General features: G+C 43.8%; 1 protein-coding gene across 1 annotated transcript in view; it reads left to right on the top strand.

Annotated features, from left to right (window-relative positions):
- Positions 1-539: 539 nt before the first annotated feature.
- mtus2a (microtubule associated tumor suppressor candidate 2a) overlaps positions 540-13,115 on the top strand; it is a gene marked incomplete at both ends in the record, with an annotated part of 30,414 nt that continues 17,838 nt past the window's right edge. The window contains 3 exons of the mRNA XM_083987058.1: positions 540-2,573; positions 3,847-4,105; positions 7,521-7,793. Coding sequence (XP_083843184.1) covers positions 540-2,573; positions 3,847-4,105; positions 7,521-7,793 — 2,566 coding nt within the window. The remainder of the gene's footprint in view (positions 2,574-3,846; positions 4,106-7,520; positions 7,794-13,115) is intronic.

Consider the following 13,115-nt stretch of genomic DNA (forward strand, 5'->3'; position numbering starts at 1 on the left):
TTATCCACCTATCGTCTTATATGTCACGCATGTTTTTATTCAGCAGCTGCTTGTCAAAAAATGAAAAGAGAGAATGCATCTATTATAGAAACAAGCTGGATCCAAGCCTGTCACTCTCTGTCATCCCTCACGTGTCTTTTTGTCTCATGAGCTGCCACTTCTGTTTTGTTTCAAATGACCATCTCTTGACACGAGCCAAACAAAGCTATGTAAATTATGCACAGCTGATTTCAGGGAATTGCTGCTGCCACCAGACTCTGCATAAAACAGCTTAAGGGGTTGAATGGAGGGTGAGCAGAGGTGACGGTATTTCATGCATATTTGTTGCTCTTTCTAACGCGTTTCTTTGTTGTCATTTATTTCAGATCAGACCGCATCCCTGAAAAGCTATTACACACAGCTTTGTTAATGCAAGTGAAAAAGATTTCGTGAGATGACATTTCGTCCCTGGAATACTCAACTGAAGGGCCATCGTCACACAGACCCTCAAGAGGAGAGACAGGGAGGAAAGAGATACTTCTAACTCCGATCGGTCCAACATGAGCATCCCGACCAGTTTCCAGGGGCCGAGGGTTAATGTTGACCGAGGGGAAAGGATTGGAAACAAAACCCAGATCCAGTTCCCGCGGAGTGGGGATGATAATGCCAATCGGTTATCGTCAATTGGTGCTCAGGAAGGAAGAGGACTGATAGAGGGCCCAGGGTACGGCACAAGTCCCGTTCCTCCTTTGGTCTCTCAGACGGACTCACCTGATAGGTTAGTGTTCTGGGGATCGGAGCAGCAGTGCATGGAGCCTGAGCTCAGGGAGTTTCTGGAGTGTCAGGAGATACATGCGTTCTTAGGAGACAGGGATCAGGAGGAGGACGACGATGGAGGGAGCATGAGGGATGGAAAGGACGAGGGTGCCATGTCCATATCCTCCAGCTCGACTGCCAGCTCTGCTTCAATCGGCATGAGGAGAAACGACAACGACAGCAACAAAGTGGACAGCAGACGCAAAGAGGTGCAGAATAGGATCGCCTGTCGTAGCACTGAGGAGCTTGACACATGTGTGACAGGCTCAATAGAGAAGAGGGACACCAGGTCAGGCAGGGAGAGGCGGAAGGGAGGTCTGAAGGAGTCCAAGTCGGAGACAAATGTGTTTGTCTCCAGTTTGTCAGCTGTTTCCCTCAGCGGGAGCTTGTCGAGTGCTCTGGACGGCGGCGGAGAAGCGCAGTCTTCAATCCATCTGTCCGACTCCAAGACCAATCCTTATCCAAATGCTAACAACACTACCTCAGCCCAGACCAGGAGAAGGGCGATCTCTGTAGATGCCAACCAGAACTCTGCATCGTCACATCCTCAGGAGAAACATGAGCATCCCCAGTTCTGCAGCCAGGATCAGAGACAGAGGGATGGAAGCCATCATAGAAACGGATTGTCCGCTGATGTCGGGTTTGGCCAAAGGAGGAAGGCTGGATTTGAGGAGCGGGTTCTGCCACCGAGGCGGCAGCAGCTCGTCAGACCCCTCTGTCAGACGGAGGTGGGAAGGACGAGGTGCTTAACGGAGCCCAGCGCTCATCAAGCAGAGATGGGGCAACCGGCTTCCCCAAACCGCTCTCCAGATCCATACAGTAACGGCTCCAACAAAAAGTTTACAAAAACATCCTTACGCGAACCATCAGATTTCTCCCACCTGTACACATATGGGGTCTCCCAGCCCAGACAGCCCAACCAGGCAGCCCAGAGGGAGGCTCCACCTGTGGAAACGCAGCCAGCTTCAGCCCCACAGCCCAGCTCCAGTCCCTCCGTCCCTCCCCCCTTAGAGAGGAGACCCCAGACGCAGCTCACATACAGAAGGAACTGCTCCAGTCCCAACAGGACCGGGGTTGATTCCAGGTCATCTACCCCTCCACACTCCCCTCTCAGGACACCCCAGAGCTCACCACGCAGGCAACCCTCCATGTACCTCGTCTCCAGGAATGTCTCCGGAGTGGTTAAACACATCCCGTCGGGATGCAACCCTGCCGTCACATCGTCAGCTCAGGGCTATGGCAACAGTTGCTTGAGAGCACCAGTCAAAACTAATATAAGCACAAGTGGAATCCCCAAAGCGCCTCTAAACAGCCAGCAGAGCTCCCCCCTCTCCAACCACAGCTCCAGCCCCAAAGAGAGCTCCCCGTCGCCCAAACTTAAACCTAAAGGTGTTCGCCCGAAAATCATCACCTACGTCCGAAAGAATCCTCAGTTTAAGCCCCAAGCTGCCGACGGACCTTATCAGGTGTCCTCTCTACCATCCAGGCTCTCTGCGTACTCACATGGCCAAGCGCCGACCTCCTTCAAAGGCGCCTGTAAAGACCCCTCCAAGCCTGAGGCAGAGACCAGAGGAGCCCCAGTGCTCGTAGCCTCCAATCCGCTCTACGACAAGTACCGACAGGAGATGCAGACAAACGTCTTCCCCTCAGGTGTGCTGGGCCGGAGCATCAGGCCCCCCGGGCACACAAACACCGTCCCCCCTGCGCACACACACAGCCATACAGCACCACCCAAACTGGGCAGCAAAGCAGACAACTTCTATGGGGCGCAGGCAGAAGTGAGTATCTTGTTATTTATAATAAGTTCTAACTTCAATAGATCTTCCTTAGGGAGAATGAAGCTTGTATTCTGTTGATTTCTGTCATAGTTTGCTAATAAGCTCGTTCTCATTCAGTCATGGATTTTCCATCCACAGACACATTAAAAGTGAAACGAAGACAGAGATAGATTTTAATTATGATGGTATCGCAATTAGCAACAGAGAATAACTGTATGATATACAGTGCATTATGTGCATTAAATACAAAGACAAACGTCCTCTGTTCATTATTTTGACTCTGCATATTAATCCCCTTCGCTGGTATCCATAACATCCAGCTGCTCCATAAACCATGTATAATTGATCACAGATCTTCTGCGTTTGCACTCTCACCAGAGTGCTGCTCGTTATTGCTTTAAAATCAGTCCTTATTGATTCTGATTAAATAGCTTCATTTGGCAGCATCAAGCACCAACATGTGGAAATGAATAGTTAATTCAGGCTGAAGTACAAAGCCCACGGGGATGAGACAACTCTCAAAGCTTCACATGTACACTGTATGTTAACATTTTGTCCCATACATAGAGTAATGCTTTCAAGAGATGACATGGCAATCAGCAGTGCTTCCCTGCAGGCTTTTGCTGCAACAACACACAATAACACGCTGCAGTTATGCAACCAATATAAGGAATTTGTTTGTAAATCTTTAAAAAAAAATTATATTTCATTCAAATAATCAAAAAAGGTTCTGAAAACAGGTAAAACAAAACAAGACAAACAGCCAGGTATAGGTAGGTAGGCGAAGTGTAAATGCAATACACTCCAAGCCATATCAAGAATATCTTTACATGGTCTGGCTGTTTCCTCTTGACATATCTCGACCAAAACTGTAATATAAGGACATTTTTGTATTTTCTACAGATATATATTGTGTATGATTATCAGTCATATCATATTCTAATCATCTGTTTTCTTCATACTGAAAGTTTGATGACAAAGGCATTTAAGTCTAGGCGGCTGCATTTACAAATGTAGAATATAATTTGGTGTCAGCTATTAGATTGCATGGTGCATTAAGTGCCTTGTTTTACAGCGTGTTCACAGTATTACAGGCATAATACACAAAAGTAAACACGTCTTGGCAATGAAACTTTGATCAGCAAACACATGTAAGTGAGCGTGTTAGCGAATGCCAGCAGGAAATTCCAATAGGAAAACAAAGTCTTTATATGACACAATATGACATGTGACACGTTTCTTTTATGGATTACAGCAGTATGTTGATTTCCAGGTGGGAAGGACTGCTGGTTTTAAAGGTGGTACTGCAGAGGACGCGCTGCAGCCTCGGACCGCCGCTCAGGCCAGCGGGAGCGGCAGCCTCCTGCGCTCAGGCAGAGGTCTGCGTCTGGGCCTGGGAGCTGTCGCCAGGACGACTACGGGCTCAACCAAGGGCAGAGGGCCTGGTCCAGGTCAGAGGTCAACGCTGGTCTTCAGCCAGCCAGTCCAACCTGTCAGCCCAGCGACCAGTCAGAAAAGCCAAGACAACACAGGTAAATATAACATGCAGGTGGAGACAGTCTCTTCTCAGCCTCAGTATGTGTCAGATTTTATTTCAGCAACCCAAAAATTTGAGACACTCGAGAGCGAATATCTCTTCTTCTCTTTTTCTCCTCTGCAGCAACGAGCAGTTGTGGGACTGTTTCTCCCCTCAAATTGGCTTGAGATGAAGGCAGCTCATTATGCATTCTCTGAGATTAATTTTGGCTGATGTGATTGGAGGGCTTTAAGAAATACTCTGCGGGGACTCTCTCTGCTCCAAAAGGCTGCCATCTACAAAACAAAATAAATAAATTAATAAATAGAAGCTTCGCTTACTCTTCCTCTTCCTCCTTGCACACAGCAAATGTCTAATTCAGATGATTCAGATACCACCTCTGACTGCTGAAGTCAGATTTACGTTACCGCTCGACTGTCGCAGGAATATTGAAGTATGAAATTTGCTCATCACCCTTCACTCTGCTGGAGGGCCTGTGGCATTTATCACTTCCATGCATATTTGATCTGCTCTCTCCCAGAGTGTGATAACTGGGACACACACCAAAAATACGGAGAGAGACATGCATGTGGATCTGTACTATCACACAAACACACACACACACACACACACACACACACAATCTTAAAACTGCACATACAGAACTGATCAGCATAGTGTTATGATGTGCCAGGCTTCCTTATCATAATCCCTATTAATACATATGTATGGTGTCTCGGTGCTGCTCGGCCCTCTGGGAACCACAGGCTTTGAAGTGCAAAGCAATTAACACTTAAGTAACGTCAGTATCTTCCTGCCCGAATCATCTCCCATCCCTGCTGTACCCTGCCCTGCACACACTGCATGGATAAATACCAGTGCAAATACAGTGTATAAACATATACATTGCTCAGCATTGTGTGTATCAGCGTCTGTCTTTGTGTATAAAGGCTGTGTAACTGAGGGATTTCCTGTTGATTTTTGTTGTTTTCTCATCCATGTGTGGAGAAAGCAGAACCATTACCTTTAAAAAAAAACAAAAAACAAACAACCACTTCATTGTTCTTTTGTTCTCTTCATCACTGTGAACTACAACTTTTTAGCCTTTTGTGAAAGCAAATCTTTCCATCTTGCATAATATAGTACCTACACGGTATAGCTATTGTGTAGCTGTCAAATTACTGCAACTATTCTCATAATTAATGTGTAGGCTTTGAACTGGGTATTGTTATGGAAATGAGGCTCGTCCACTGACATGACAGGACATTTGTGTTGAAGCTACTGTAACCTCTGCATGTTGAGGCTGTCGTCCTCTCTTAACAACAATGGTGGCCTGTGCTTTCGCTCCAGCAGCGCTGCAGAGATTGCGACGCACTCAAGTATCACATTTAATAACATGCAATTTAACGCTTTGTGGAGGAAATCCATGCAGGTTGTTGAAGCTCACCTTGGGCTGTAATTAAAACTGTTCGGTCATTATATTGCTTTTCCCAGCTGCCTGTCCCAATGACTTTTTGGAGCCATATTTACATACTTCATCTTAAGTTATAGGGTGGTCTTTCTTTCAGTGAAAGCCAGCAGATGAATTTGTTTTTCTTCTCCAAGGGGCTTTTGAGAAACTAGTTCGGTTGTGTTTCTGACCTGAGGGCAAAGTGAAGTGGTTTTATTCAAATCTTTCATATGGCTGAAGAGAGAAACACAAAAACACAAAAGCTTTTATGATTTATAGTGCATTCCCCAAATTCACACTTGCATACATTCCACTTTAGAGTCAGGTAGAGTATTTTGTATTTGTGCCGCAAGAGAGACAACAAAAGGGCTCTTGCAAATGGAGAGAATAAAAGAGAGAGAAAATACAGAGAGAGCAAAGGACATTCAAAGTTATCTCGTGAATTTTATCTGTTTCCAGTTTTCTATAAGGTTATTACGAATTATGTGTGGGTTCATTTAGCCGGAGCCTTGGTCCGTAATATCTAGGCCTAAGTGGATATTTGTCAGTCAGGCTCCCTTCCCTCGTCTCTCAGAGGGCATGAATGGAGCAGTGGGGGCGGAGGATGAGGACATTTATCTTTAATGATCCTGACCTTCTCACTCAAGAGGAGCGAGCACCGATCTAATAAACAGAGCGCGTGGTGCACAGGCAGATATTGAGGAAAGAGGAGAGAGAGAGAGAGGTGATAAGTGTGAACAGAGGCACTGATGATGCTGGGAGGGAGTCACATCGGAGACTTTTCTTCATCTTTTTGTCCCCTTTTGTCCCTCTCCACCAACTCTGCACGCGCTGTAACATACAGCTGTGACCAATGGAGAGGAAAGGAGGACTGCCTGCCTTATCTCTGCAGCCAGCAGGGGATAATGCTCTTCTTCTGCCCAGGATCTAGACCCTTTACTGCAGGCTGAGGTAGCCAAAATGGGGCTTCTATCCAAGGCCTGGGGATTTGCCCACTGCCCACTGTGTGTGTGTGTGTGTGTGTGTGTGTGTGTGTGTGTGTGTGTGTGTAGCCTTGGTTGTTCATGCCTGCACATTTCATCTGTTTTGCTGTTGGAAATCATAGATTACCAAGAAGGAGGATTTCTCCCCATTGCTCACCAACAAAAGCTGCCACTGTCGAGCTATGATTACTTTTTTTATCCTCCCTTTCTGTCTTTGATTTGCTTTCTTTTCTTTTTCTTCTTCTTCTTTCTTCTTTTCTTTTAATCCAACTTCCATTGTAGCTTTCTCTTCTGGTTTTAAGTCTGGAAACCTGCAGGGCCACAGCTTTTACATAGTTTGGGTTACTGCAGTCAAAATCACTGTAATACCCATACTAACAACCAATTACTGTGAATGTAATGTAATGTAAATGCAGGCAAACTAGAAACATAGCATATGCATAGAAAAGATATATGACCATTGTCCTGAATTGTGGGTGTCACATCACATGTCATAGCAACGTTGGCATTAGAGAAGCTGCTGGCCTGCGGCCCAGCCTGGGCCGAGCCAGAGGTGGCTGTTAGCAGGTTGTTGGGTGTGTATGGTTATTATATTTGCTGCAGCAGTCACAGACATAACACAGACAACTTCCTGGTGCCCACTGAGAGCTTAGTCAACACATGATGATGAATGACTCACAAGGGAAATAAACATACTTATGATTAATCTCCTGGATTTATTTTTGCTGCTATGTGAGTGGTGGTTAATGAGTTTACAGCACAGTCACTCAAACACACACATATAATATGATTGCCTGTACTTGTGCCACGATCCATTCAGCACACACATGCTGCAGCTGAAACAAAAGGAGCATACTAACTGTACATGCAGCTAATTACCAGATAAGATGAAATTCGCACAATGATGAGTTGTATTGTTTTCCGCTGTCTGTCAGTTCAACTGAGGACAAACCATCTAGAGTTCTGTTTTCAAAATATATTTATGTTTTTTCTAACAGATGACCAGGTTTTCACCCAACATGCTGCAGCCCCTCCTCCTCCTGCTCCAGCGACAGCAGCGGCCCAGCCCCAGCCCCAGGCCGCAGCCTCCAGGTCCATGCTGCCCAAAGCCAGCCAGTCGGGCCTGCGCCCCCCAGGCTTCAGCTCCAGCCGCCACCCCGCCGGCCGCCTGGCAGCGTTCGGCTTCGTCAGGAGCTCCAGCGTGTCCTCGGTCTCCTCGGCCCACTCTGCCGACAGCACCCAGAGTGACCCCTCCTGCAGGACAGCTCACCGTGAGTCCACTTCTTTCAAATCTGACTCTGACCCAACATTTCATTTTGAAGCTTTTTTTTTTTGACAACATACTGATATTTCCCAGCTAACCCACTTACATCATGAGCATACTATTATCATCACATTACAGTTTTTTTAACTGCTTTCTTCTATGTGTTCCCCTCATGAATATAGTTTGCATAAATATCCCCCTCCCACCATCATTATGTTGTAGTTTGCTTTCTCTTTCTGAGCTCCACCCCCATTTAAAATGTATTCTTCTACCTGTATTTCTATACACAAGCTCCACATGATTAAGAGCTGCAGTTTTATGAAGCTTTTTAAATAACACATGCAGAAGAACACAATATAATGTGTTTTTCCAGCCATTTCCATATATTGCCAATAGAACTGTCTGTGATCTGACAACTTGTATTGCATTTATTTACTGTGTGCTCTTTGAGTTGTTTGTGAATTTGTCACACATGACTGGCCCAGTCAGGGGCACTGTTATTAGTAAATTAAAGTATTTTGCATTAAGACTGGAGGCCGTTGTGACATTGGTACCAATTAATTTGCTCCAAGACAATTCAGGGTGGTGACATGGTGAAAAGCTGCTGTGTGTTGACTTCAGAACAAGACACATAAAGTCATGAAATGCTGCCACATGACAGTTTTTTCTTTAAAAAAAAAAAAAAAATCTTAAACCTATGTAAAAATAACAGAGCAAATGATGTAATTCCCCAGACTCATTAGAAACTGAGCGGGCTGGTAACGAGGTCTGTGCTGCAGCTTCACAGAGCAGCAGTAGCAGAGATAACAGTTTACTGACTCAACTGTGGGAATAATTTCCATTTCCACAGTCACAGAGCGAGCTGAGGAGAGTGAACGTACAGTGGTGGTTTCACTGCTGCTTGTCAGGTTGGTTGGTTGGTTAGCTGGCTGAATTTCTGGTTGCTGCATGTGTTTTTAATGTGACCTACATAAAGGATGCTCGCTCTCCCTCTCCCAGTTACAGATGACGTATGCACCTGCACTCTCACGCACGCCAGGCCCCCTGTTATGTCATCACTCCTTTTCCTTTCCTCATTACCCCCCAACACCCCCTCCTCTCTCTCTCTCTTGTGCTCATTCTTTTTTCCACACCCTTCTTCTCTCTCTAGCTGGTTGAAAATCATACAAACTGTGTGGCAATGTGGAGGAGGCTCCTTTTCAGCTACAGTGGAGCAGGGAAAAGAGGAATCCCACAGGCATAGATGAGGGGGTTGACATTTTTTTCAGAAGCTTGTCATATTTCATGAAGGCACTGGTATTGAGTTTATTCTGTTCTTTTCATCAGGGCTTTCTCTGTGTTTGGTGATAAACATTATAAAGGGAATAGAAGAAAGGCCTTAAAGGGATAGTTCAACATTCTGGCAAATCTGCCCATTGCCATAATCTAATAGTCATATGATCATTACCTTTACTGTAATTGTTGGTGCGTGTTGTTATCCGCGGGGCAGAGATGTGAGCTGCTCAGGTAACAGCAAGTAGTCCACTGTCCCTCATCAAACTCATCAAATACACAATCCAACAACTCCAAAACGCTCTCGTGGACAAGTGACCTGCACATTCACCAGGCTATGAAATAACAATTTAACATTAAGAGACGGAGTTGTTTTCGAGGCAAATGCAGCCGGAACTACATTCCAGACACGACTGTCATGTGTAATGTTACATAATTATACATGATTATCTCATAGCAGGTCACAACCTCTCCATGAGAGTGTTTTGAAGTTGTTAGATTGTGTATTTTATGAGTTTGATGAGGGACAGGGGACCTGTACCATTCACCCCCATTGTGTTTGCTGAGCAGCTCACGTCTCTGCCCCGCGGATCTCAAAACAACATGCACTGATAAAGGTAATGAACCTACCCCTATGACTATATGGATTATGGCAATGGGCGAATTTGCCAAAATGTTGAACTATCTCTTTAAAGGGGCTGTTTCTTAGTGGGTGGACATGATTGGGAAACTTCAGCCACTTTTGTCTTTACACTAGAAGAGCTTTATTCGCTCCATCTTTAGGGTAGAGTTAAAGCAGAAGTAAGCGATCCGGTCGTTTCGGCTAATGCTGCGTTCCAGGCAGGCTTTTGAAACCGTAAATTACAGCTTCAAGTCACAACTTACGATTTTGTAGCGTTCCAGGCAACCCACTCGTGTTTTTCCGACCTGTTTTACCTGTGAAAGTCACTATAACTGCCACTCGTAACTTCCGACCCGTGAACTCGTACCAGATCGAACTGGTACGACTTCACAGGTCGGAAAAACAGGAGTTACGAGTTTCCTTGAACGCACCATAACAGTCCTCGTCCCTACGTCACCACATTCACGGCGTCCCTTGGCTGCACACACAGCCCTGCATGCCGTTCTCTCTCCTCATTGGATAAAAACTGTAGGATACGATAAATGTTTTCTCCTCGGCTCAGAGCAGAGCAGAGTGACTGACAGACCCGTGTTTCAGACCAAACACTCTATGTAAGTGATTGCTGTCGGAAGATATAACTATTTAAGACTTATATTAACACAAATATATCACTTACTTCTGCTTTAACCCTTAGATGCATAAGTGGGGTCAAAAATGACCCCATGCGTTGTTATTCTTCAAAATCTTTGAAATTAAAAGTAATTATAATTTCATATTCCAGGTATTCCTCATAAAACATGTTTGTGACATGAGGCCATTTGTATTTTTTAAAAATATTTCATTACTTTTAAGAAATTGCAGTTTTTGTATCACTACCCCACTCTTCCATAAGCGGGGTCAAAAATGACCCCAAGCATTTCCTATGGAATTTCCAAGGAACCTTTGATTCTCATCAACACTGACTGTCGGTATACTGTTACTGTCCCACTTAAACATCTAATGTCAGCAGTCTCACCACCCAGGAGGTCATTTTTACACAGCAACATACATGTAAGTATTATCTTCATTTATGAACTTATTTTCCACATCCATGAGTTTTCTGTGATAGAGTATGAGGTTAGTATTATTGTCATCAAATTAGCCTACTTTGTTGTTACAAAGTAGGCACAATTTAGCTAATTGCAAAGTAATGTTAGTACTTTGATGTTAGCTAGTATAGTAAGGTAGCTAACATTACTGCATTTGTTGTGTAGAGAGTGAGACTCTTAATATACCTATAACTTCCCTATAATAAAAGCTAACCCGTTATATGATTATGGATGTGATGTATGTATGGTGTGTTGATGTGATGTATATGGTGTGTCTGTGTGTGTGTGTGTGTGTGTGTGTGTGTGTGTGTGTGTATGCATGTCTGTGTATTTACTTACATATAAATGCCCAGAAATTGACTTACATAGCTATGTATTCATTTATACAGTAGTTTTATGTGCCATTCAAACATTGTCCTTTTTATGTTTTCTCATCTAATGTAGCATGGCTGCTACAGGAGGCCAGCTAGGATTCCTGAGGACCTTGCCTGACAAGTGATCCTGCCGCACACTGAGAAGAGAGAAGATGTTTGTGTGTTTACATATGTATCGACAGTGTTATGGTCCCCAGATCTACTGAATGTTCTCTTTTTGTCCTCCATAGTCAAACAGACAGACGGACACACAAACAATGGATTTTGACATTTTTGATACTTGATTGAATGTTTTGTGATCAAATGTGAATAAAAAGTGATAAATGGACAAGTCAAAAATGAAATCACTCTTTTGTTGACCAAAATATAATGAAAATCATCATCTTTAACCAAAATTAAAGACATTTATTGCAAAAACGCATTGATTCTAATTGGGGTCATTTTTGACCCCACTCATGTAAGAGTGTAGGTATTGGTAGCTCATGCATCCAAGGGTTAACATCTGGATTGTTTTCCCACCTCTGGAATCTCTTTACTCGTCGCGAGTGAGTTTGAATTTGCAGTTTTTCTTCTAGACTGGTATGTAGGGAGATGCTAATGCTGACTCTAGCTATGTAGCTCTAGCAAAACTTGCAAATAGCATCTCCGCATTAATTAGTGGCTTAAACTAATTGTGCAAGTATGTGCATGGTTGTGCAATAGCTAAATCAGTTTAATTAACTGTTTAATTTAAGAGAATTAATCAGTAGGCTAGTTTGCTAATATATTTATCATTTAAGTTATTTTAAAGCAGCGATGCCAAACATTCACCAGCTCCAGCTTCTAATTTGTTTACTTGGATATTAAACTGAAAATCGTTGGGCTCTGAAATAATGATCAGACAAAGAAAACTACAATCTTGAGCTTTGGGAGACCATGATGGGCATTTTCCTGACAAAACGACTAGGCCTAATCATGTAATTAAGAAACGAATCAGCAGATTAGCCCAAAATGAAGAATAATTCTTTGTTGCAGTATTAGTGTGCAGCTTAACACACTATTTTTTCCTTATATTTTCACAAATGAACTGAATCAGTTGCACATCGTTTTTACACCACACTGAATTTTGCGGCCACATTTTCTGGAAATAAAACATAGACAAAAACAGAATTTGATTTACCATTCCCTCTGCGGCAGCAACAGCTTCATTTTTAAAGCACTTTTCCAAATGAATTACAATGCAAACATGAATCAAGCAAGAGAGAGTCTGTTGCTCCACCCTGACCAAAGATCACTAGTTCATTTTCAGCTCTGTACATCAGACTTAATATAGCTTGTTACTGACAGTAACATGTGCATCCACTAAATAAACATACACAATATAACAGCCAGGTGACCTAATCTTTTGTTTATGCAGTTTCCAGTATAATGTGCAATTTTACACAGTAATCTACGGTGGCCCTGAGAGCTCAATACACTGCAAATGACGAAAACACATTCAAATACATATAAAAACATCTTCATCTATTTGACAATGGAAGTCACATTGCCTTGAGCCCTCAGGGCCTCGGTAGTCATTTATCATCTGTTGCGCAAAACTCCATAGGCATTTTTACCATTTTATACAATAAATCCACCTGTAAACAAACACACACACACACACACACACACTATCTATCTCTCTCTCTCTCTCTCTCTCTCTCTCTCTCTCTCTCTCTCTCTCTCTCTCTCTCTCTCTCTCTCTCTCCCTCTCTCTCTCTCTCTCTCATACTCACAAAGCACAGAGCACCTGCCAGCAGAGCATGAAAGAGTAGACATTTTTAAAAGTGTTGCCTGCAGCAGAGTGTTCCTCTTCCTGCTGCTGCTCAGAGCACGGCGAGGCCGAGATGGTGTCAGGGCTGATTGACATGAGAGGCAAAAGATTAAGGAGCCTTTGATGTTCATTTCTGTGTGTGTGTGTGTGTGTGTGTGTGTGTGTGTGTGTGTGTGTGTGT

Source organism: Trachurus trachurus (genome assembly GCF_905171665.1).
Source record: "Trachurus trachurus genome assembly, chromosome: 14".
Lineage (NCBI taxonomy): Eukaryota > Metazoa > Chordata > Actinopteri > Carangiformes > Carangidae > Trachurus > Trachurus trachurus.